The sequence below is a fragment of the Balaenoptera ricei genome, chromosome 5 (genome assembly GCF_028023285.1).
Source record: "Balaenoptera ricei isolate mBalRic1 chromosome 5, mBalRic1.hap2, whole genome shotgun sequence".
NCBI classification, from domain to species: Eukaryota; Metazoa; Chordata; class Mammalia; order Artiodactyla; family Balaenopteridae; genus Balaenoptera; species Balaenoptera ricei.
In genome coordinates, this window is record NC_082643.1 from 143354279 (window position 1) to 143378361 (window position 24083).

General features: G+C 50.3%; 1 protein-coding gene across 1 annotated transcript in view; it reads right to left on the minus strand.

Annotated features, from left to right (window-relative positions):
* The window catches only part of PDE6B (phosphodiesterase 6B), a 28112-nt gene extending 14173 nt beyond the window's left edge, over positions 1-13939 (minus strand). The window contains exons 1-3 of the mRNA XM_059924305.1: positions 13472-13939; positions 10506-10658; positions 10118-10207 (exon numbers count right to left, since the gene is read on the minus strand). Coding sequence (XP_059780288.1) covers positions 10118-10207; positions 10506-10658; positions 13472-13939 — 711 coding nt within the window. The remainder of the gene's footprint in view (positions 1-10117; positions 10208-10505; positions 10659-13471) is intronic.
* Positions 13940-24083: the final 10144 nt, after the last annotated feature.

Here is a 24083-nt window from a genome sequence, read left to right on the forward strand (position 1 = left end):
GTATCCTGTCTCCCTTGCCCTTCCAGTGCCCCAGTAGGACCAAGGACCAGTCCCCACATTGGACCCTGCTCTGAAGCAGGTTCTAATATGGCCCCAAGGAAACGGGGGCTCAGCGGGCCAGGCAGCGTGTCCACGGTGGTCTGAAGCCAGGCGCACGGGCCACCCCAGGCCTCTGCCCTTCCCCTCCTTCCTGTTCCATTTTTAACTCTCTGAGTTGAGTCCAGGGTGCACCCTGAGTGAGGTGCAGGCATCTTCGGAGGCACCTGTAGCCACTTCCAGGTCAGGGTTTAGAATTTTCCAGCCCCCAAGAAGGGGGCTTTCACTGCCAAGGGAGTGGGTTCAATCCCTGTTTGGGGAACTAAGATCTCACAACCCATGCGACCAAAAAATAAATAAATTAAATTAAATTAAAAATTAAGAAAATTACATTAAGGCAAAGGTAATAAATATGCAAACGCATTGCTTCCTCATTATTTCACTACAGTTCACTGTTATTCATACTCTTAAGGTTTCTGATGGTGGAAAGAAGGTCCACACTATGGCACGTCTCTTCCCAACCTCATGTCCAATGACATCACGGTGGGAGCTGCAATGACAGAAACCAGCCTGCACTGCCCAGGGTGGAGAGGAGAGCCAGCCCCTCCTTGCTGTCTCCAGACTCACATATCCTGACTTCTGAATGCTTCCACTTGTTCACAGATCAGGGATGTGCGACAGCATTTGAGCCTGTATGCTCTCTATGTAGCTCCTGAATCGGGACGTCTCCCACCCCATCCTGGGAGGGGCAGCACACATGCTCCAGTCTTCACACCAGCCAGTGGGTCGTGGACAAAAGCACAGCCTGGGGGGCAGCACGGAGGCCAAGGTCCTGCACCCCTGGGGACTTTCATCCAGCTGTGGTGCAACATGGACTGTTGGGCAGTGGGAACCACAGCTAAAGCTGGCCAGTCAGCTTGACGCAGCAGGTCTGAGATAAATTCCAACATCCCAGGGCCAAACCTATGATTTCTTTGTCGCTTCTATGGCCTCTGACCAAAGTGGCTGAGACACCCTCAGAAAGGGATTAACGGGAGCCCCCGAGCCAGAGTCCATGGAGATAGTGAGCAAGACTGACTGACAGTGGTTCTTGACTTGGGGAGGGGGGCTAGGACCCTGGAGGCTTGCTAAGGTCTGGGGGAGGGAAGGGTGGGCACTGTGCTGGGAACTGCTTTAATTCGAGGTCGGGGTCCCCCTGCAGCACGAGGAAGAAGCGGGCGCCAGGCTGAAGCACGGGCAACATGGCAGCCAGGCTTGGTTCATTTTAGACTTTTCTTTTCAAAAAGAGCTGTGAGGTAGAGCTGTGAAGTAATTAGGTTTCTTTAATATGCTGTTCAGAGTGTAAGGTCTCAGAAACGGCTTTCTACTGGGATTAGGCGACGTCTGAGTGGAAATCAAAGTACTTAATTGAGACATGTATGCCCATTGTTGGAAGTCCCCTTTAGAACCCCCACCGAAAGCACATCTGTACACGCATGCGGTCTGAAGAGCTGGAAACGATGAGTCTCCAGATAGTCGTGTTCCCTAAGTGTCAGGAATTCATTTGCTGGAATGATATTTATTGCCTGCTTTAGGTCTGGTATAACTGGACAGCAGAACAGACAAAAATCCCCAACTCTTAGAATTCACTTTCTAAAGTGGGGAGGGGGTGGCAGCTAGAACATGAACAAACCAACCAACCAGATGGCTTGGTACAGGGAGATGAGTAAATGCAGGGGATACGGCAGGTGGAGTTGGGTAGGGAATGCAGGGCCAGAGTGTGGGGATGCTCAGGTCGGGGGAGATCTCTCCACAGCGGAGCCCCAGGGTGTGCGGGACAGTGTTCTTGGCAGAGGGACCAGCAAATACAGAGGCCCCTGAGGGGGCATGGCTGGGGCAGAATGGTGGAATGGGGGGAGCCAGAAAGGTGCAGGGGAGTCCCTGAAGGCCACCAAGTGACAGGATCTAAGTTTTCAAAGTGTGGCTCTGACTGCTGAGTTGGGGCGGCTGATGAGAGGTGCAGAAGGAAAGGGACCCTGAGACAGTATGCGTGAGGGGGAGCAGAAAAGCGGGGGTATCCAGGGAGGGAGGTGGGGACTCAGGACATGACAGGTAGAGAATCAAAAACCCGGCTTCTCCTGAGATCTGACTTTCCTAGAGGGAACACGATCCCCCTGGGTGAGATCCACTGGGGGAAAGTGTGTGTGGTGGAGCAGGACCCAGAAAGTGCTCCAGACTTGCCTCATTAAGCCCGCACCTGGGGTATGTGGGGTTGGATTTGAATCTTGCCTTGAGGCCACTCTTTTGGAGCTGCTGATACGAATTTGGGGAAATGTCTTCACAGCAGTTAGGTTAAGGGGCTTGGCTGAGAGGAAGCTGGGAGAAAGCAAGCCTCAAAGCAAGGGAAGAATGAGAGCCACTCAGAACACCTCCTCCAAGAGAGATGGGCTAGACCTCACCTAGGGCAGGTGGACACACAGCGAGAATCTTTGAAGAAATAAAGCCTGGAAACCCCTGGAATTTGATGAAAGACATGCATATTTCCACCCAAGAAGTTCAAAACACACCAAGTAGGATGAACTCAAAGACACCCACACCAAGACACATTATAATCAAGCTGTCGAAAGACAGAATCTTGAGAGCAGCGAGAGAAGTGACTCATCACATACAAGGGATCCTCAGTAAGTTTATCAGCAGATTTCTCATCAGAAACTTTGGGGTCCAGAAGGCAGTGGCCTGATGTATTCAAAAAGTGCTAAAAGAAAAAAAAATAACGGCAAAACTGTCCTTCAGAAGCGAGGGAGAAATAAAGACATCCCCAGAAAAACAAAAGTTGAGGGGGTTCATGACCACTAGACCTGCCCTGCAAGAACTGTCCTGCAAGTGAAATGAAAGGATCTCAAAGCTGTATGGAGAAATAAAGATCCCAGTAAAGGTAAATACATGAGCAATTATAACAGCTAGAATTATTGTAACAATGAAAACTATAAAACGTTGCTGAAATAAATTAAAGAAGGCACAAATACTTAGAAGGACATCCTTTGCTCATGAATTGGAAGACTTAATATTGTTACAGTGTCAATACTACCCAAAGTGACCTACAAATTGAATGTAATCCCTATCAAAATCTCAATGATGTTTTTGCAGAAGTAGAAAAACCCATCCTAAAGTTCATATAGAAGCTCAAGGGACCCTGAATAGTCAAAACAATCTTGAGAAAGAACAAAACTGGAGGACTCATATCTTCTGATTTCAAAACATAGTACAAACCTACTTTAATCAAAACATGTGATACTGGCATAAAGACAGACCTATAGACCAAAAGAATAGTTTATAGAGTCCAAAAATAAACCCTAGCATATATGGCCAGATGATTTTTGACAAGAATGCCGAGAACATTCAGTGGGGAAAGGGCAGTCTTTTCAACAAATGGTACCAGGAAAACTGGATATCCACATGCAAAACTATGAACTTAGAAGAAAACACAGGAAAAAAGCTTCATGACATTGGATTTGTCAATGATTGCTTGGATATGACTTGAAAGACACTAACAACAAAAGAAAAAAATAGACAAACTGGACTTTCTGAAAATTAAAAACCTTTGTGCGTCAAAAGACACCATCAACAGAGTAAAAAGGCAACCCACATGGGAGAAAATATTTGCAAATCACACTTCTGATAAGGGATTAATACCCAGATTATGTAGAGAACTCCTAAAATTCAACAACAAGAACAAAAACAAACAACCAGATTTAAAAATGGGCAAAGAACTTGAATAGACATTTCTCCAAAGAAAAAATACAAATGACCAATAAGCATATGAAAAGATGACCAATATCATTAGGATGACTACTGTTAAAAACAAAACAAAACAGAAAACAAGTATTGGCAGGGATGTGGAAAAATTGGGACTGCTTTGCACTGTTGGTGGGGATGTAAAATGGTGTAGACACTTTGGAAAACAGTATGGAAGTTCTTTAAAAAATTAAACAGAATTACCATATGATCCAGCATTTCCACTTCTGCGCATACACTCAAAAGAATTGAAAGCAGGGTTTCAAAGAGATATTTGTACACCCATGTTCACAGCAGCATTACTCATAATAGCTAAAATGTGGAAGCAACAAAAGCGTCCAACAGCAGATGAATAGATAAGCAAAATGTGGCATATACATACAATAGAATACTATTCAGCCTTAAAAAGGAAGAAAATTCTGTAATATGATACAACATGGATGAACCTTGAGGACATTGTGCTCAGTGCAATAAGCCAGTCACAAAAAGACGAATACTGTAGGATTGCACCTATATGAGTTAAAATCATAGAAACAGAAAGTAGAATGTGGTTTCCAGGGTCTGGGATGGGGGTACTGGGGAGTTAGTGTTTAATGAGGATAGAGTTCCAATTTGGGAAGCTGTATAGAGTTCTGGAGATGGATGGTGGAGATGGTTGCACATCATGAATGTAGTTAATACCACTGAACTGTAGATTAAAAATGATTAAGATAGTAAATTTTTTGTTATGTGTATTTTACCACAATGAAAATAATTGGGAAAAAAATTAAAGGGATGCAGAAATATATACCATGCTGACACCAATCAAAAGAAAGCTAAATAGCTATATTAATTTTATACAAAGCAGACTTCAGAAGAAGAAAAATGATCAGGAGTAAAGATGGATATTACGTAATGATAAAAGGGTCATTTCTCCAAGAAGACATAACAGTCCTTAATGTGTATGCACCTAACAACAGAGCATCAAATTCCATAAAGCAAAAACTAATAGAACTGCAAGAAGCAATAGATAAATCCACTACCATAGCTGGAGACGTCAATGTTCTTCTTTCAGTTAATCGATAGATCCAGCAGGCAGAAAATCAGTAAGAAAATAGTTGAACTAAACAGCAATGGATATAACGAATATCTATAGACTACTTCATCCAGCAACAGCAGAATACACATTCTTCTCAGGTCACATGGAACATTCGCCAAGATAGACCATATTCTGGGCCACAAAACACATCTTAACACATTTGAAAGAATTAAAAATCATAAAAAATACATTCTCATACCACAGGTCAATAAACTAGAAGTCATTAACAGAAAGATGTTGGAAAATTCCAAAATAGATTAAACAATACACTTCTAATTAATACATTTCTCTTGAGAAGAAGTCTCAAGAGAAATTTAGAAAGATGTCGAACTAAATGAAAATGGAAATACATGTCAAAATTTGTGGGATGCAGTGAAGGCAGTGCTTGTAGGGAAATACAGCATTGAATGTACATATCAGAAAGGAAGAGAGCTCTAAAATCAATAGTCTAATCCCAGGAAACTAGAAAAAGAAGACTAATTTAAGCCTAAAGGAAGCAGAAGAAAATAAGTAATAAATTTTCAAACTCTATGCCCCCCAATTTAACAATCTAGATTAAATAGCTTAGATTAAATGAATGTTTCAATGCCTTGAAAGACACAAACTACCAACACCCACAGAAGGAGAAATAGAATAATCTGAATAGAGCTATAAGTATTAAAGCCATTGGATCAATAATTAATAATCTTCCAAAAAGAAAGCACCAATCCCTGATGGATTCACTGGTGAAGTCTACAAAACCTTTAGGGAAGAAATTACACCAATTCACTACAATCTTTTCCAGAAAATAGAAGCAAAGGAAGACCTTTTAACCCATTCTCTGAGGCCAGCATTACCCTAATACAAAAACCAAATAAAGCCATTACAAGAAAGAAAAACTACAGGCCAAAATCTCTCGTGAACATAGGTACAAAATTTCTTAACAAAATATTAGTGAAACAAATGCAATAGTATATATAAATAATTATGCTCCATGACCACGTGAGAGTTATCCCAGGTGTGCAAGGCTGGTCCAGCATTTGAAAATCAATTAATGTAATCCACCATGTTACCAGGCTAAAGAAGAAAAAAATAACACGATCACATCAATTGATGGAGAAAAATATTTGACAGAATCGAACACTCATTCGGAATAAAAGCTCTCAGCAAAGTGGAAATAGAGGGGAACTTGGTCAACTAGATAAAAATTCTTCAAAAACCCTACAGCGAATGTCATACCTGATGGTGAGAAACTGGTTCTTTCCCTAATACTGGGAGCAAGACACGGATGCCCGTCTCACCACTCACAGTCAGCATCGTACTGAAAGTCCTGGCAAGTGCAATAAGACAAGAAAGGGAAGAACAATGGACAGAGATGGGTAGGGAAGGAAAAAAACTGTCTTTGTTTGCAGATGACATGATCATCTATGTGAAAATACCAAGGGATCAATCTTTAAAACCTCTTGGAACTAATTAGTTATTGTCTTAAGGTCACAGGATAACAAGGTTGACATACAAAAGTCAATTGCTTCCCTTTATACCAGCAATGAACAACTGGAACTTGAAATTAAGAATACAATACCACTTACATTAGTATAAAATTAAATTCTTAGGTACAAGTTAACAAAATATGTACAGAATCTATATGCAAAATCAACAAAACTCTGAAGAAATCAAAGACGATCTAGGTAAACAGATATTCTCCGTTCATGAGTTGAAAACTCCTTATTGTTAAGATGCCAATTCTTCCCAACTTAATGTACAGATTTAATGCAGAACCAATTAAAATGTCAGCAAGCTATTTTGTGCATATGGACAAACTGATTTTAAAGTTTATATAGAAAGGCAAAACCCCACAAAATAGCCTGTACAATACTGCAGAAAAAAAAGTTGGGGGGTTGATATTACCAACTTCAAGACTCTAAAGCTATAGTGATCAAGACAGTACGGTATTGGTGAAAAAAATAGGAAGATAGATCAATGGAACAGAATAGAGAGCCCAGAAGTAGACTCACACAAATACAGTCAACTGCAGTTTGACAAAGGAGCAAAGAAATTCAATGGAGAAAGGCTGGTCTTTTCACTAACTGCTGTTGAACAACTGGACATCACCTGCAAAAAAAAGTGTATGTAGACACTTACACCTTTCATGAGATTAACTCATAGACCTGAGTGTAAAATGCAAAACTATAAAACTGCTAGAAGATGACATAGGACAAAATCTAGATGACCTTGGGTTTGCTGAGGTGTTTTAAGATACAACACCCAACTACAATCCATGAAGGAAAAGTTTATTAAATAAATTTATTAAAATTTAAAACTTCTGTTTTTCAGACTCATGGACATAGAGAACAGACCTGTTGTTGCCAAGGGGGAGGGGTTGGGGAGGGATGGAGTGGGAGGTCGGGGTTAGCAGATGTAAGCTTTTATATATAGAATGGGTAAACAATAAGGTCCTACTGTACAGCACAGGGAACTATATTCAATATCCTGTGATAAACTATAATGGAAAAGAATATTAAAGAAGAATGTATGCATATGTATAACTGAATCACTTTGCTGTACAGCAGAATTTAACACAACATTGTAAATCAACTACACTCGATTTAAAAAAAAGAGAATGTAAAACTTCTGTTTTTCCAAATACACTGGTAAGAGAATGAAAAGACAAGATATACTTTTGGAGAAAATATTGGCAAAATACATACCTGATAAAGGACTTAAACCCCAGTTTTACAAAAAAACTCTTAAAGCTAAACAGCAAGAAAACAGACAACACAATTTTAAATTGGGCAAAAGATCTGAACTGACACCTCACCAAAGAGTAGGATGTACAGCTGGCAAATGAGTATATGAAAAGATCCTCAACATCATTTGTCATTGGAGGGCTGTAATTTAAAACAATAATACGAAACACCTATTAGAATGACTAAAATCTAAATAACTGACAATACCAAAAGCTGACAAGGATGCAGAGTGACAGGAATTTTCATTCATTGTTGATGAGAATGTAAAATGGTACAGACACTTCTGCACAGTTTCTCACAGAGTTAAACACGATTATACCATATTATCCAGCAATCACACACCTTGGTATTAACTCAACCGAATTGAAAACTTGTACCCACACAAAAACCTGTCTACAAATGTTTATAGCAGTTTTATTCATAATTGCCCCAAGCTGGAAGCAATCAAGATGTCCTTCCATGGGTGAATGGATAAATAAATTGTAATACATCCAGACATTGGAATACTATTCAGCAATAAAAAGAAATGGGCTGGGAGGAGATATGGGGATGTATGTATATGTATAGCTGATTCACTTGGTTATAAAGCAGAAACTAACACACCATTGTAAAGCAATTATACTCCAATAAAGATGCTAAAAAAAAAAAAAAGAGAGAAATGGGCTACTAAGCCATGAAAAGACAGGGAGAAACCCTAAATGCATATTACTAAGTGAAAAAAGCCAGTCCTAAAAGGTTCCACACCATATGATTCCAAGTATATGACATTCTACAAAAGGCAAAACTATGGAGACAGTGAAAATATCAGTAGTTGTCAGGGCTTTGGTGGAGGTGGGGGTCTTTAGGGTGGTGAAATGATTCTTTATGACACTGTAATGGTGGGTACGTGTCATGATGCATTTGTCAAGACCTATAGAAATTTACAGCACAAAGAATGAACCATAATGTTTGCAAATTTAAAAATCATTTGGTAGGTTGGGGGATTCCAGGAAAGAATGCAGACTGTGACAAGAGAATGCAAGAGACCTCCTCACTGAAGGGGATGGGGAAAAGGTGCCGACCTCAGCGTTTTTGGAAATACATGGCGTCTGCAAGAGTAAAGGCAAAGGAACTGCACACATCTCTGTGCTCCAGTGATGAACTTGTTTCTCATGGGTCACAGGTACCCTGCTGTACACGTGCGAGGGGGCTGGACAATGACGTAAGTGGGCAGCAGAGGACAGGAGCCAGGGGTCTCCATGTAGCGTGGAGGGGGCGGAGGCCAGAACGATCCGTGTGGGGATGATTGGGGTTGGTGACATCAGCAAGAACTCGGGCTTAACTTAATATAGATGCAGAGGGTTACACGTAGAAGTATTTACAGACGTGCACATGCATGGGCTTGTAGACACACACCTATCTCCTCGCTCTGTCAGCTGAGAGGGCCTAGAAGCTATGACACGCTAAGCCAAGATCACACCTGGTGCCCAGGTCATTGTTTCTAAGACCGTCTCCAGCAAAAAGAACCAGTACTCCTTGAGGAATGGCTAATTCCAGGACTGGGCCGGAAAATACAAATGAGACTGAAGCATTTTGTAGTGCCAGAGAATAAGGATGTGCAGAACCCCCAAACCAAAAAAATCCACCCACCAAACAACCAAACAAATGGGGTCGATGGACATGTCAGAGGGCACAGGAGCTGCTGAGAAAACAAGCTGAGCAAAGAAATCAGTCAGGTCGTGCTGGAAACACCCGTGAGTCCAGACTGATAGACAAACGACCGCAGAAAGAAAGAAGCGGGCCTAATAAATCCCCCGTGCAACCCCGTCCCCACAGCGTGGGGCTCAGGGTCCGCCCGGTGGCCTTTCCACGTGCACTCTGGAGCGCTCAGTGGGCCCCGAGGCCCCGCTCCCAGCCCCGCGCTGCCGTCCAGCTGGCCGCAGGCTTCCAGCTGCTCCGCGGGCGTCAGGCCTGGCCCAGGGCCCTCTCTCACGCCCTCCCCTCCCCACCGTGCCCGCCCCCCCACCGCCTTCCGCACGGGCCACAGAGGGTGGAGCGCCGTGTCCCCCCGGGGCCCCCAGGCCTCCTCGCTCAGGGGGAGGCAGACTCCAGTCCTGGAAGCCATTGCTCCCCTGCGTGGCCAGAGGCAGAGCCCCCCGGGAGGCTCGGCCGCGGAGTGGTGGGACCCTCTGCCCTGCTCTATGTTCATAACCCACCCCTGCTCCTTCCGCAGAAGGTTTGAGGCAGCTTCTAAGGAGGAATGCTGACGCCCGCGTTTGCAGGTGGTCACAGCCCTGGGGCCAGAGGGCGAGGCACCCGGCCTCCCTGCCCTCAGCTCGGTATACTCACAGCTCCGCGTCCACAACCACGAAAGCCCCGGGCCCTCTCCCTCGGCTGCCCAGGTGCCCACAGAACCATGTGCCTCTGTCCAGAGAGACCAGGGTGGGGGGACCTGGACACGCTCAGGCAGCCCAGAGGGCCTGGAGCCGGCGGGGGTGCCCTGGCTGGCAGCACGTGCGGGTACCTGGCCTCGGCGTGTCTCGCAGTTGTGCAGGTAGCTCAAGTGGTAGATCTTCAGGTTTAACGTCCCGAAGTTCAGATACTTCAGGAAAACCTGAAACAGGAGTGGTGACAACAGCAGGTAAAAACCCTGGTTTTCAGATGCGTGCCCAGGTGTGCGTTTGTGGAGGAGACACCCAGCTGCCTGGAGGAGGGGGCGCACACGCAGCATGGACCTCAGCCCGCGGGCCGTGGACTTGTACACACAAGATGCGTAGGTGGGCCCTCGGAGCCAAGCCTAGGAGAGGTGCCTACACAGACATCACCTGCCAGGCACGGGCCCCGCCAGGCACAGGACTGTGAGACTCAGGGACAGACGGGTGTGCGCGTCCAGAGGGCTCCCTGACACTCACGCCTTCATCTTCACTTGTGAAACACGGGCCGTCCAGCTTGTTCACAGCCATGATCACAGCCACAACGTCTTTGCCATTCATGATGGGCGTGGCCAGGATGCTCCTTGTCACATAGTCGGTCAGCTCATCAGCAAAGGAGCTGAAGTGGGGACACTGCGAGGCAAGAGGAGAGAAGGGAGAGGCCGTCGTTCTGTGGACCTGGAGTCTTGGTCTCCCTGGTCCCTGGGGGTCAGGGCTAAGCTGCCCAGGCCAGTGCTGAGACCCAGGTGGCCATGCCCCGGTATCAGGAGCCTGGGTAGCACATGAGGACATGGCCAATGGCCTGTCCTCGGGGCTCCAGCCTGGCTCAGTCTCTATCACCCCATCTCAGAGCGAGCGACCCCCAGCTCTCGATCCACGGGCGCTGCAGAGTCCTTGCAGGCTCTGCACGCCCCCCTGGGCTGCGGGCAGACCTAGCTCCTCCCACATCTGCCGCCGTCTGGCCGATTGGCCTTCTAGATGCCTCTTGAGTCTGTCTGGTCCACCTGCCCCCAAGCCCCGCCTAGTCCAGGCTGCCGTCTCCTGCTGCCCTCAGCCACTGTGGGCCAGCTCCCATACCCAGGACCTATCTGCCAGGCCCCGGGGGGGCGTCTCCTGGGCCCCGCTCCAGCGGGCTTCTTGCCCCTGCCATGAGACCTTTGCCCGACTCTGGCCCCCAGGGCGGGTTTTCCCGGCCTTAGAGCGGCTCTTCGGGGCCGCTCCCTGGTCAGGGGCCGGTTGACGGGCTCTTAGGTCTGTCTCCACAGGGGGCAGCTCATCTGAGCTTTGTCCAGGCCCAGCTGACTGAGTGTGACCAGCCTCAGGCCCATTGCCCCTGAGTCGCACTGCCAGAAACGCCTGCCCGCCCCGCCCCCATTCCGAGGACTGGCATCCACCCTCCGCCCCACAGAGAGGACCCGGGCCTTGGTGCCTCCCTGCCCCTCCGGCCCAACCCACTTCTTTCAAGTGCCCCCAGCTCTCTGCTTCCACTGCCCAGACCCAGTCATTGGTCACCACAGCGTCCCTGGGCACCCCCCCCACCCCCCCCTCCGCCTCCTGGCCCAACTGTGCTCGGCATGGCTTGCTCAGTCCTGCCCCCTCCTCCCTGATCTGAGCCATCCCGGCTCCTGGGAATTTCCTCCCACAGCCAGCCGCCCACCTCGACAGGGTCTAGATGCCTCGGTGACATGCCGGAACCCCATGACGCGGTTTCAGAGACTACTGCCAAGCCAGGCGCCCCTGCTGAGCCTTCTGGGACCTCCTGCCCGGCCGCCTCCCCATGAGCCCCGGGGTCTCAGGGGCCACAGAGGGGTGGCAGGGTGACATCACAGCCCTGCGGCACCCCCTCTGGCCACCGCTGTCCACACACCCCCCACCACGGTGGGACACAGGCTCTGCCTCAGTTTCCCCTCCATAAAGTGACATCTGGGCTTCATGATACACTTATTGGAAACTCGATTTTTTGCTGATTTTGACTCTGGTCTCTGTTCCACTGCAGCTATGACAAACGAGACCCAGCATAGCCCTGAGGATTAAGGCCAGTGCCATGCCCCTGCCCCATGAAGGAGGCATCTAGCTGTGCTGGGCAGTTGGGGAAACATCAGAGGGAGCCGTCCGGTCCGGGTGAAGGCTGGAAGGGAAGCTGAGCCCCAGGGAGAGACAGTCCCGCCCCTGGGCGGGCACAGGCAGTTTGAACCAGACCCTCAGAGACACCAGCAGCACAGGTGGGGGCGCAGCTGGAGGCTCAAAGAAGGGAGGGGGCAAGATGTAGTGTGGGAGAGGCGGCGGGAGGGGGGGGGGAGGGAGAAACAGGAGGGAGGGAGGAGCAGGGGAGGCGCTCGTTGTAGCCCCCCCATTCCTGCCGAACTTTTTTTCCTGGTAATTTATGCTCCTGATATTCCAATTCACGGGTGACCCATTTCCTAAAAAGGAAGTGAAGATGAAGCTAATCTGAGAGATTACTATATTCAGGTCGCTGGACTGAGGCTTGTTTGAGCAGATAAGTCTAAGAGGATTGCAGCCAAGGAGCCAGGGGTCTGGGGGTCCGTCCACAAGTCCGTTTGTCTCCAGGGACGAGGGGATATTGGCTGCTTTGGCGGAGGTCTGTCCCGCTGGGTAACGCCCTCTGGATTCCTTCACAGAAAAGTGGAGGAGGTGAGCCAGCCCAAGGCTCCTGCTTCCCGCTCCCAGGCCATACCAGCGGCCCCCTCCGAGGTGGGACGGAGGGGACGGGAGAAGGCCGCCGGCTCTCCCTGCGCCCCCTCGGGGCCCTGCCCCTCACACATGTCCAACAGGCGTGGTCCCCCCAGTCCCAGCCCCCTTCTCCCCTGGGGCATCTGTCCTCCCGGCACCCCGCCCCACCCCCAGAAGTGTCATTGGCCTCTCCCTCCCTCCCGTCCAGCCAGAACCTGTCCTCCCAGACTTCTCGGCTCCAGGCACTGCATCCACCCTTCCTGCCCCCTCCTGGACCAGCTGCTGCTTCTTTTTTTTTTTTTTTTGGCTGTGATGCTTGCAGATCTCAGTTCCAGGACTGAACCCAGGCCGCGGCAGTGAAACCGCCGAGTCCTAACCATTGGACTACCGGGGAACCTGGATCAGCTTCTCCTGAACCCCCAAACTTGCTCGCCCCAGTGAGCAGTATGGTTAGGGCTCTGGGGTCCACTGGCCCCTCCATTCTGGGCCTCTGCGCCAGCCCCTGCTCAGACCCCGTCCTCCCCAAACCCCCATCCAGGGAATCATAGGTCAAGGGGGCAGCAGGGCCTGCCCAGGCCGCCCTCGCAGCCACCTCAGGGCCTCCTTCCTTCCCGCGAGCTCTGGCCTGGACCTGTTCCACTTGCCTCTCTGACCGCCTTCCTAAAAGCCGAGGGTCCCCTCACAGCCAGTGGGCTGACCTGTCCTTCGGGGCCTGTGGGAACCCTTCGCCAACTCCCACGAGGCCCAGGACCCACCTCCGTCACATCCTTGACATTCACCATCTTCTTGGTCTGAGCCACGTGGCCCACGACCCCAATGTCCAGCGGGAAGACGATCTCGGAGTCAGGAGGCACCAGGCAGTCCTCCAGGACACTGCCGGGCTGCACGCTGAAGAGGCGTGTGGCGAGCTCGGCCATGCCGTTGCGCTGGCGGTACATGAAGAGGCTGCAGCGGTCGGCATGCAGGATGGCGCACAGACGCCGCAGGATCTTGAAGACCACCCGCTCCATGTTCACGCTCTCCTGCATGTCCTGCACCAGCTCGAACAGGGCCGCGCTCTCCTCCACCTGGCACAGCTCTTGGAAGCTGGTGCAGCCCGCCGGGCACCCATCCCCGCAGGCGCTGGCCGCAGCCTCAGGGCTCAGCTTCCTCCCGAAGTACTGGTCCGCGAAGCCGGGGTTCTGGTCCAGGAACGCCTGCACCTGTTCCTCACTGAGGCTCATGGTGCCCGGCTTCCCGTCTGGAGGAGCGCCGGCCCCCAGCGCACCAGGCCGTGCAGCAAACACTGTCATCAGCAAAGCCTTTCTTAGCGATGATTACCGCACCAGCTGACTCGCCCACGCCTGCCCTCCCCCCACCCCCAGGCCCCGGACTGCCGGCTTCCTGGGAAAACCAGAGCCCCTAGACCGGGGGCTGCAGTGTAAGAGCTCAGGCCTTCTGCCTGAGGCAGGGATTCTGGGCGCTGGGATAGGCCCTCACACCCAACCCCTGGAGAGGGGTAACCCCCGGAGTGCCATGACCCCTTCTGCCCGAGCGGCCGCCTGAGGACTTGGGATGGGCCAACAGGTAGCTCCAAGTCTCTTGGGCCCCCAGAGTCGGGCTCAGGTGTTGTGGGGTGGCAGGGCACCAGCTCTGCCTCGGGGAGGTGGAGGGACCCCCCCCGACGGTGCTGCCCACGCCCATGGAAGGAAGTGGGGAGAAGGGAGGAAGATGTGGAAGCGGGACCATAGTGGGGTCTGCACAGACTTTCCCTTCTCCTATGTGGTGAAGAGGCGGCTCTTGTCTGTTAAGAGCCAGCATCCTTAGTTAGAAATGGTCTTGGCGAATGCCCACCACGCATCTCCCTTCTCGGCCTAATTCCTACGTATTGGGACCCTTATTCACGCTGCTGGACCCTCTCCTTGCACAGGACCCGCAGCTGCACTGACGGCACTGCCATATTTTACAGACGGGATCATTCCTGAGCGTCCGTGCCTCCATCGGGGACCCACGGGCCCAGACGGCAGCAAGCTCCTCCGGCTGAAGCCGCGGCCGTCCTCCCCCGAGTCAGACAGCTATTAGCCTCCCGGTGAGCCAGGATGCGATCAGAAATGTCGGGGGTTACAACTGGAGGACTCATCCCAGGTCAGTCTGACTCTCACGTCACACAAGAAACCATGTGCAGATGTGTGTGCATACGTGTGTGTGCTTACATGTGCGGGGGTGCTGGGTGCGCATGAGGATGAGGGTGCGTGCGTGCGTGAGTGTGCATGTGTGCCCGGGGACTGCTGGACGGCTGGGGGTGGGAGCTCTGTCCACGGTGTGACACATCACACTGTCACGTGTGTGTGACCAGCCGTGCACACCACTCACGAAGGTTGGGGGAGCCTGGCGTTCTGGACTCATCTTCTGCAGCAGTCAGAGGGATGCTGGCCACCCGCGAGAGACGGGAGCAGAGCAGCTCAGCTGGAACCAGGAGTCACTGAGGACCCGGAGGGAAAGAGCCTGAAGTTTCTTTGTCTTTCTCATGCTGCCTGTGTCTATATTGTTACCTCGCTCTGAACTGGGAGGCACGGTTTGTGTGCACTGAGCTGGTAGAGACGTGCACGCGCGCGTTTGCGCATGGGCCCTGCGCCCCTTGGCTTGCACGAGTCCGTTCCAGGGAGCCTTCCGCGTGGGCCCCGGCGGGCTCCCGGCAGCTGTACCGGCCACAGTGGGCCCAGCGGGCCAAGCGTGGGCGCTGGCCTCGGGCCGCGACGTTCCTGCCTCTGCTGAGTCACCAGCAGGTTCTTTTCACGGATCTGCTCTGAGGTCCCCCACTTCCCTGAAAACAGTGAGTGTGACTGGGGCCGAGGGACAACCACACGCCTGTGGGTGGTGCTGTGGGCGGGCGCTGGTGCTTGGCTTTGCGGCCAGGGCTGTGGTCACCGCGCTCTGAATTCAGCCCCAGATGGCTTCCAGAGCCCCCAGAGCTGGAGTCCAGGTCACGCCTGCATGTGAGGCCAGTGCCGACGAGGCAGCCATCTGGCCGAGCGGGCCGCTGGGGGGGGGGATGCTTCCCAGACCCTCCGCTCACCCCACCCGGGGCCCCCCCTCCCTGCATGTGCTCCTCTCCTCTCCCCTCCCCGCGGGGCTGAAGAGGGCGGGGCGTGGGCGTGGCGCTCACCTGTGTGAGGCGCGCACCCGCTTCTGGCGGGGCTGGGGGCACGGCCCTGGGCTCAGAGGCACCGCCGCTGGAGGGGCTTGGTGGGGCTTCAGCGCAAAGTGCGTGGGGAGCACTCTCGGGGGACACGGGGGGCAGTGAGTGAGCTACTGGCGGGTCTCGCTGCCCCCAGCCCTCAAGTGCTTGCAGGTGTGGGAGCAGAGGCCCCGGCGTTAGTGCCCTGAGGAGCCCTGGGCGCGTGGCTCCGGGGGTGTAAGTGCCCAGCCGCCTCACCTGCAGTGCTCCTCCCCTCTCACTTCTCAAGGTGCCCACTGGTGGTGCCTGGGCCCCTGAGCGGCCCCCAGGGGTGGACTTGATGCCGTTGGATGCACCACTTAGGGGTGCCTGCAAGGTGTGCAGAAAGGTGTGTCTGGAGGGGCTCCTGTAAGGTGCGCCTGTGAGATACACCTTTGAGATGCACCTGTGAGGTGCTGCACCTGTGGGGTGCACACGTGACATACACCTGTGTTCAAGGGTCCATCGGATACGACAGGTAACTTCTCCACAGGTGAACCTGGAGGGCGTTTGAGGAGAAATGGGATTGCTCCTTCACCAGGGTCCTGCTAATTTTACCTCATCATCATGTGGGATTTTATCAGCAAGCCCATCCTGGGAGCCATTTACAGCAAGGCGTGTCTCAATAGCTATTATGTGGAGAGAGTTCTAGGTTCTTGTCCCAAACTGTGGAGAGGATGCAATTTCACAAGGAGCAAATGCCCTGAAATTAAAATTAACCAGTCAAGAGGAATGGCAAGAGGTGGAAAGGATGAGAAAATCGGAGTTCCCATTCAGAAATCTCATGAAATTTGTGGTGCAGAAAATGGACACCTCCATTAAGACCTTTTACAGGGTGGTTTCGCTGGCGAGATGACGGGGAGGTGGTAGCGGTCCCGCCGTGAAAGGACGGATGCTAACGGGGGTGGGGGGTGGGGTGAGGGGGAGCCGCTCAGACTCTGACCCGTGCATCCCCGCCCCCACCTGCTGCCTGACTCTGGGGCAGGCTCTAGCCAACAAGCACCTTGCCATGTGTTTTTGTGAGCAGTGGCGACATGAAGGGTGTGGCGTGGGCGTAGTGCATGGTGAGGGCCCACTAAACAGGCCGCGGAGGGCTGGGCATGGAGGCTGGGACTGGGGAGAGAACAGAGGTCAACCTCGCGGGGGCCTGGGGGAAGGGGGCACAGAGCTGGGAGCAGTGGGACGGGGGCGAGGTGGCCACCCATCTGGGGTCTGTGTTGATCTGGAGGAGCCAAAACATGGGTAGAAAACAACGTCAGACGGAGAAGAGAAAGCAGGGATGGTGCCTGGCGCCTGGCGTTTGGGTGGTGGTGTCCAGGGGAAACTGGCACTTCCTCACTCATGTTTTGTCATCATCTTCAGTGTGGCACGGACTCGGGCCTTGATGTGCTTGAGCCCGGCATGGGGTGAGGGGACCTCCAAACGGGACCACACACCTACCGGGGGTGAGGCTGGGGGGCCAGCACCACGAGCCGCCCAGAGCACAGAGGGCAGGGGCAGGAGGCAGAACACGTCCCATCCCAGCAGGATCTGTGGTGTCCCCAGGGAGGCTCGGGGTGACTGAAGTCCCTGTGAGCTGGTCCCCCACGGCAGGCAGGAGGGTCGGTGTATGGAGGGGCCCCGGCCCACAGCCAGGGGCCGGCCCCACTGCCAGACGTATGAGTGTGGACATCTTAGACCATCCCGCCTCAGGACAGCTGCCAGCTGACCACGGCCCCAGTGTGACCTCAGGCGAGACTGGCAGAACTGCCCAGCTGAGCCCCGTCCAAATGAGTGACCCACAGATCATGAGACAGGAAGTTGCTTAAGCCATTAAGATTTGGGGCGTCTTGTCCTGTCGTGCGTGGCTGATTCCCTGAAAACAGAGCCGGGGGCAAATACTTCACAGGAGAGCTATGATCCCGGGGGCAGTGGGGGCGGACGGAGAGTGAACCCTGGTTCCCAAGGAGCCACAGACACAGTTGGCCGAGCAGCAGGTGTGACCATTCGGCCACGTGCCCCAGGACAGCTGAGGAAGGAGGAAGGAGGACGGAGGGGACTTGATCTCCTCTTTTCCTCCGGTCTCCCGCTTCCCATTGGCCAAGGCTTGCCCCGTGGGGAGTGAGCTTCCACACCCTCAGGGGCACCCCAGCCCTGTGGGCAGCCATTCTGCCATTCAGAAACCCTGGCGCCCTGCCATGGGGTGGCGGTCTACCCTCGGCCAGAAGTGGCAGGAGAAGCAGCTAAGGGGGACTGTGCCCCCCCCCGAGCTGCAGGCGGGAGGTCAGAGGGGGTGAGGTGGACCAGAGGGAGGGCCTGGGGCACTGCGACAACCCCAGGGGCCACAGTGGGAGTCTCACGCAGTGTTCCCAGTGGGTCACCACCCAACAGGAGGCAGCTCTCCAGCTGAATGGGACATGTTAGAAGTAACATAAGAAACCACGTGTCGTCGGAGAGCTAGCAGTGCAGAGGCTCACCCTGCCACCTCCCACGAAGGGGCTGTGTCGGGTCCAGGGGGTAGATGCAGCCATGCTCACTGGCGCCGCTTCCCTGCCAGGAGCTTTGCTGGCGATGTTGGTCCCTCCTCTCTGCACACAAGTCCAAGCCAGCGATTCTGTACTGGGACCCAGGGCACCGGCCCTTTCTGGCCTGCCCATCACCATTTTTAGTGGCTGCACAGAATTCCATTTTGTGGAGGTTCCACACTTATTTAATTAATTAGTCTCCTATTCATGGACATTTAGGGTGTTCCTGTTTGAGTTCTGAGGGGAATTTAATGCTGCCTTGTTCTCCGCCCCAGTTCTGGAACAGCTGAGAGAGCGGATGGAGGGGACCATCACCTTTGTTGCTGCCAGCCCCCCAGAGAAGGCGTGGCCTCGGGTGCTGCCAGGTGGCCTAGCTAATGCTGCCCGCCTCCCAGGTAAGGGCCTCCCGGGCCATTACCTACATGGATCCAGGGGCAGAAGAGATGGGATCCCTCAAGCTTCCAGAATTTTAATAGCTTCACTTAGCTCAACCAAAAAAGGACCTATGGCTGTGACTGCCAACCAAGTAGCATTCCGCCTCCATGGGGGGGGGGTTGAGAGGGGCACATGGAGGGCTCAGGGGGGCAGGGGAGTAGGAGCAGGCATCCCCTTGGTACCACAGGTACCACAGTCTTTTCTGTTTAAAACTGTAAAGAAGGCCTTGGTGAATTAACTTCTGCCTTTTGTTTTTTTAACCTGGAATCTGTGAATGGGAATCTATTTGGAAATAAAGTCTTTGCCGATGTAACCCATTTAAGATGAGCCCTACTGGACTAGGGTGGGTGGTGTCTCTATAAGAAGAAGCACAGAGGAGAAGGCCACTCGTGGACGGAGACAGAGACTGTGGTGCTGTGTCTGCAACCAAGGGGCGCAAGGGCAGCCAGCCCCCACCGGAGCTGGAGAGAGGCCTGGACTTCTGGCCTCCAGAACTGAGAGATAATAAACTGTTCAAGCCCCCACGTGGTGTACTCGGTTAGGGCAGCCCCACGAGGCTAACGCAGGTGGTGGGCCAGGTTTGGCTGTGGACTGTAGTTTGCCTGGTCTAAGCCAGCCTCATCTTGGGGCCAGAGACTGGCTGGGGGCCAGCTTGGAGCTGCCTCGAATGTTTCCTGGCAACTGCCGCCGGTGCAGAGGGAAGCACCCGGGCCATGCTGGCCAGTCATGATTCTTTGCTCTGGGACACGCATAGTGGTTGCCCAGTCGTGGCTGCACTGGGGAAGGCAAGTCTGAGGGCAGGGCCAAGCCCAGAGGAGGGAAGCGCCGAGAACTCGAGGGGACAGGCCGGAACCCACCCTCCCCAGCGGGTGTCCATTCAGCCCTGTGAGCAGCTTTTCTCAACCGGTGGGGGAAATTCGGCTGTTATCGTGTGAGCCCGGGCTCCGCAGAGAAACAGACCAGTAGGCTCTGCGGCCTGAGCGTGAATCTCAGAGTGAGACTCACCGTGGGAAGTGTCTGAATGCACAGGAAACAAGCTGAGAGGGATGGGCCCTCCCCTCAGACGGGACGTATGCTTGCCTGCGACAGAAAACTCAGGTGATGATCACAGACCCAAGGGCCAAGAGGAACGTTGAAAAGCCCTGTGACAGAATATTCTGGTTCAAAGGATCAGTCTGCTCAGAAGAAGCCGTGGCTGCACATAAGGTGACAAGTAAGGAGTTGGGATAAAATACTACTGCCCAGCGGGGATCGCAAAAGCAGTGGCCGGCAGTCTGGTAAGAGGATTAAGCTCCACCCCCACATCCCTGCAACTGACCTCAGGCCACTGACCTGTGGCTTTGGCTAATGGAATGTGGAAGGAAGCAAGAGCGGCACTTCTCAGCAGTTGTGGGGGCCTCCAGGGCCCTTTATCCCTCTTCTATGAACGCGTCACATCCCCAAAGGGGCTATTTGGGGTCCTAGAATGAAGAAGACAGACCACAGCCTCCTGCAACCATGAAATATGAGTGAGGGATACTTTGATGGTTGTAAGCCACTCTCATCTGAGGCTGATTACTACCCCAGCACAACACAAGAAGTTAACTTCCTTTTTAACCGCAGATCGGAGTTGAGTTAATCCTGTTCTCCAGTTCATGACACGTTGTCACCACTGGTGCTATTCCATCTTGCATTTTATTTTATCCACTTATCCTATTTATTTATTTATTTGGCTGTGTTGGGATCTTTGTTGCAGTGCGTGGGCTTCTCTCTAGTTGTGGTTCGCAGGCTCGGTAGTTGCGGCGCACAGGCTTAGCTGCCTCGCGGCATGTGGGATCTTAGTTCCCCAACCAGGGATTGAACCCGTGCCCCCTGCACTGGAAAGTGGATTCTTAACCACTGGATTATCAGTGAAGTCCCCTACCTATCCCTCCATCCACCATCCATCTGTTCTCCCAGCTCCTGTCTTTCAGTTTGAGTACTACCTTCTAGTATCTTCCATCAGGTACCACCTTAAAAAGTTATGGGGGCATGTAAAGAAAAAGTGAATTTTCTTTTATGAATTCAAGTTCAAACTAAGGGATTCAATTCACTCAGTGTTGATGTAAGCCACTAAGCAATGTTTAAAGGGAAATTTATAGCATTAAAGGATTATGTAAGAAACGAAGAAAGGTCTCAAATCAGAACCAGAAAAAAAAAGAGCAAACTAAAGCCAAAGTAAGCAGAAAAAAAGGGGGGAAATAAAAGAGCAGAATCAATGAAATATAAAACAAAAAATAAAGAAAATAATGAAACCGGAAACTAGTTTTTGCAAACGGTCAAAAACTGACAAACCTCTAGCCAAACTGATCAAGCAAAAAGCACACAGATTATCAATATCAGGAATGAAAGAGGGAATTTCACTACAGATCCTACAGACATAAAATTTTTTTTTAAGTTTTAAACATTTTATTCTTTCAGCTTTATTGAGATATATTTTACATATAATAAAAATCACACTTAAAAGGGAATATTGTGGACAACTTTATGCCAACAAATCTGGAAACTTAAATGTAGTAGGCAAATTCTTCAAAAGACACAAACTACTAACGCTTATCAAGAAAAACATATAACCTGAGTAGCCCTATAACTGTTTAAAAAAATTGAATGTATAGTTAAAATCATCCCAGAAAGAAAACTTTAACCCCAGACGTTTTCACAAGTGAATTCTACCAAACACTTAGGGAAGAAATAATACCAATTCTACACAGATTCTTCAGAAAAGGGAAAGTAAGTACTTCGCAACCCAGTTATGAAGGCAGCATCACCGTGACACTAAAACAAGACAGAAACATTACCAGAAAACTAAACATAGTATCCCTCACTAACCTAGACACAAAAATCCTCAACATCACTTCCTTATACAGCAGAAATTCACACACCATGGTAAAGCAATTATACCCCAATAAAGAGGTTAAAAAAAAAATCCTCAACAAAATAATAGCAAATCACATCCGCCCCAGTATAAAAAGGACAACACATTATGACTGCTGAGAAAGGCAGTCTTGTGCACACAGTCTTTTAATCCCCCACTTGGCCCATAACAATGGGCCTTGGGCCTGGAGCACTTCCTCACCAAGAGGTAAAGAGTCCTCAAGCCTGTACTGGGCTTGTCACCTTGTGTGGGAATATTTTCCCCTGTTTTAGGCTCAATATGTGTTCCTTTGTTCTGCTTAAGAGTGTGTGCCGTAGGGCACCTGACCAGCCCCACATCTGCTCCTTGTAGGGAGGAGACGGGGTCCTCCTGCTGCAGCACAAGCGGGGTGCATGCAGGCTAATGGCCACATATCAGCTGCTGGGAAGGACCCGCTGGCCATGGGAGACCAATACTCACTTGTGAAGCTGTTATTTTGCTCTGTCACTTCTCTGTGTGTGTAAAGCTTGTTCCATCGAGTGCTTGACTGTATTGTGTTTTCCTTGGTGACTCCTAAAGCAAGATGTAGTGGGCAGAAGTATCTGTACCTCTCTTCCTGATAATAGGCAATAGATGCTACTTGCCTGAGAATGACCAAGTGGGATTTAGATTAGGAATGCCATAAATGTAATTCACCATACTAACAGACTGAAAAAGAAAAGCCATATAATAATCTCAACAAATACAACAACAACAAATTGACAAAACTCATCACCTGTTCATGATTAAACAAACTCTCAGAAAACTCGAAATAGATTTCAACCTGATGAAAATTTTCTCCAGAAAAGCGTCATACTTAAGGATGAAAAATCAAATGATTTCCCACTGAAATCAGGAACAATGGGGAATTCCCTGGTGGTCCAGTGATTAGGCCTCCGTGCTTCCCTGGTCAGGGAGCTAAGATCCCTGCTGCGGTGCAGGCACAATAAACAAACAAACAAATAAACAAAACATAAAAGGCATGCAGGTAGGAAAAGAAGCATTAAAACTGTTTCTACTTACCTGTGATATGATTGTCTATATAGAAAATGTTGAGGAATCTACAAAACTAGCTGCTAGCGTAAGTCAATTTAGCAAGGTTACAGAATTAAAAGGCAACTTAAAAAATCAAATGTATCTCCATATACTAGTAACAAACAATTGGACAAGAAAGTATTATTTAAAGTAGTATTTACAGAAGGATTAAATATACAAAATACTTAAAGGTAAATTTAACAAAATGTGTGCAAGGCCTGTATACTGAAAACTACAAAATATTGACAGAAATTAATGAAGACCTAAATAAATGTAGAGATAAACCTTGTTCATGGATCAGAAGATTCAACGTTGCTAACGTATCACTTATGCTCAAATTAATCAATAGGTTCAGTATAATTCCAATCAAAATCATCTGGTCAGCATTACTAAGAAGACTGCTGATAACACCGAGGTTTGGTGAGGGGATGGAGTGCTGGGAACTTTCATTCTGCTGAGGGCAGTGCGGAATGGTACAGCCACTCTGGAAAACAATGAGTCAGTTTCTTATAAAGTTAAATGTAAACGTTAGACACAACCTAGCAATTCCACTCCTAAGTATATACCCAAGAAAAATTAAAACATACGTTCACAAAAGACTTGCACGTGAATGTTAACTCATAGTAACTCCACATGGACAAACTATGTCCATCATCTTGTGAATGGATAGTCAAATCTTGGTGGAATTCTACTCAACAGTAAAAACAAAGCATTGTCAAGTGAAAGAAGCCAAACATGAAAGACTACATACTTTATGATTGTAGGAGCATGAAAGTTTTTACTAAAACTACAGCAACAGAAATCAGATGAGCAGTTATGTAGGGCCTGGGGCGGAGGAGAGCATGACTGAAAAGGGGAACTTTGGTGGAGGGTTTGGACTAGTCCTGTATTGTGACTGTGGTGGTGACTCATACCAATGTGTACAGTTGTCCAAACTCATTGAATCGAACACTTAAAATCAGTGATTGTTATTGCACATAAATTGTGTCTCAATAAAAACGCACACAAAAATCTGAACATGTACATTACTCATGATCCAACAAAATGCAGGCTCAAGTGCATCAGTGCACAAGCATAAGAAAGTTCACAACAGCTTTATTCATAATATCCCCAAACTAGAAACAATCAAATGCTCATCATCAGTAAAATGGATAAATAAATTGTGGCACATTCGCACAGTGGCTTAGTACCAGCATTAAAAGGGATAAGCTACAGACACAACAACAGGCATTCAGTTGGACGAAAGAAACCAGATGTGCAACAATCATGCTCTATGATTCCATTTG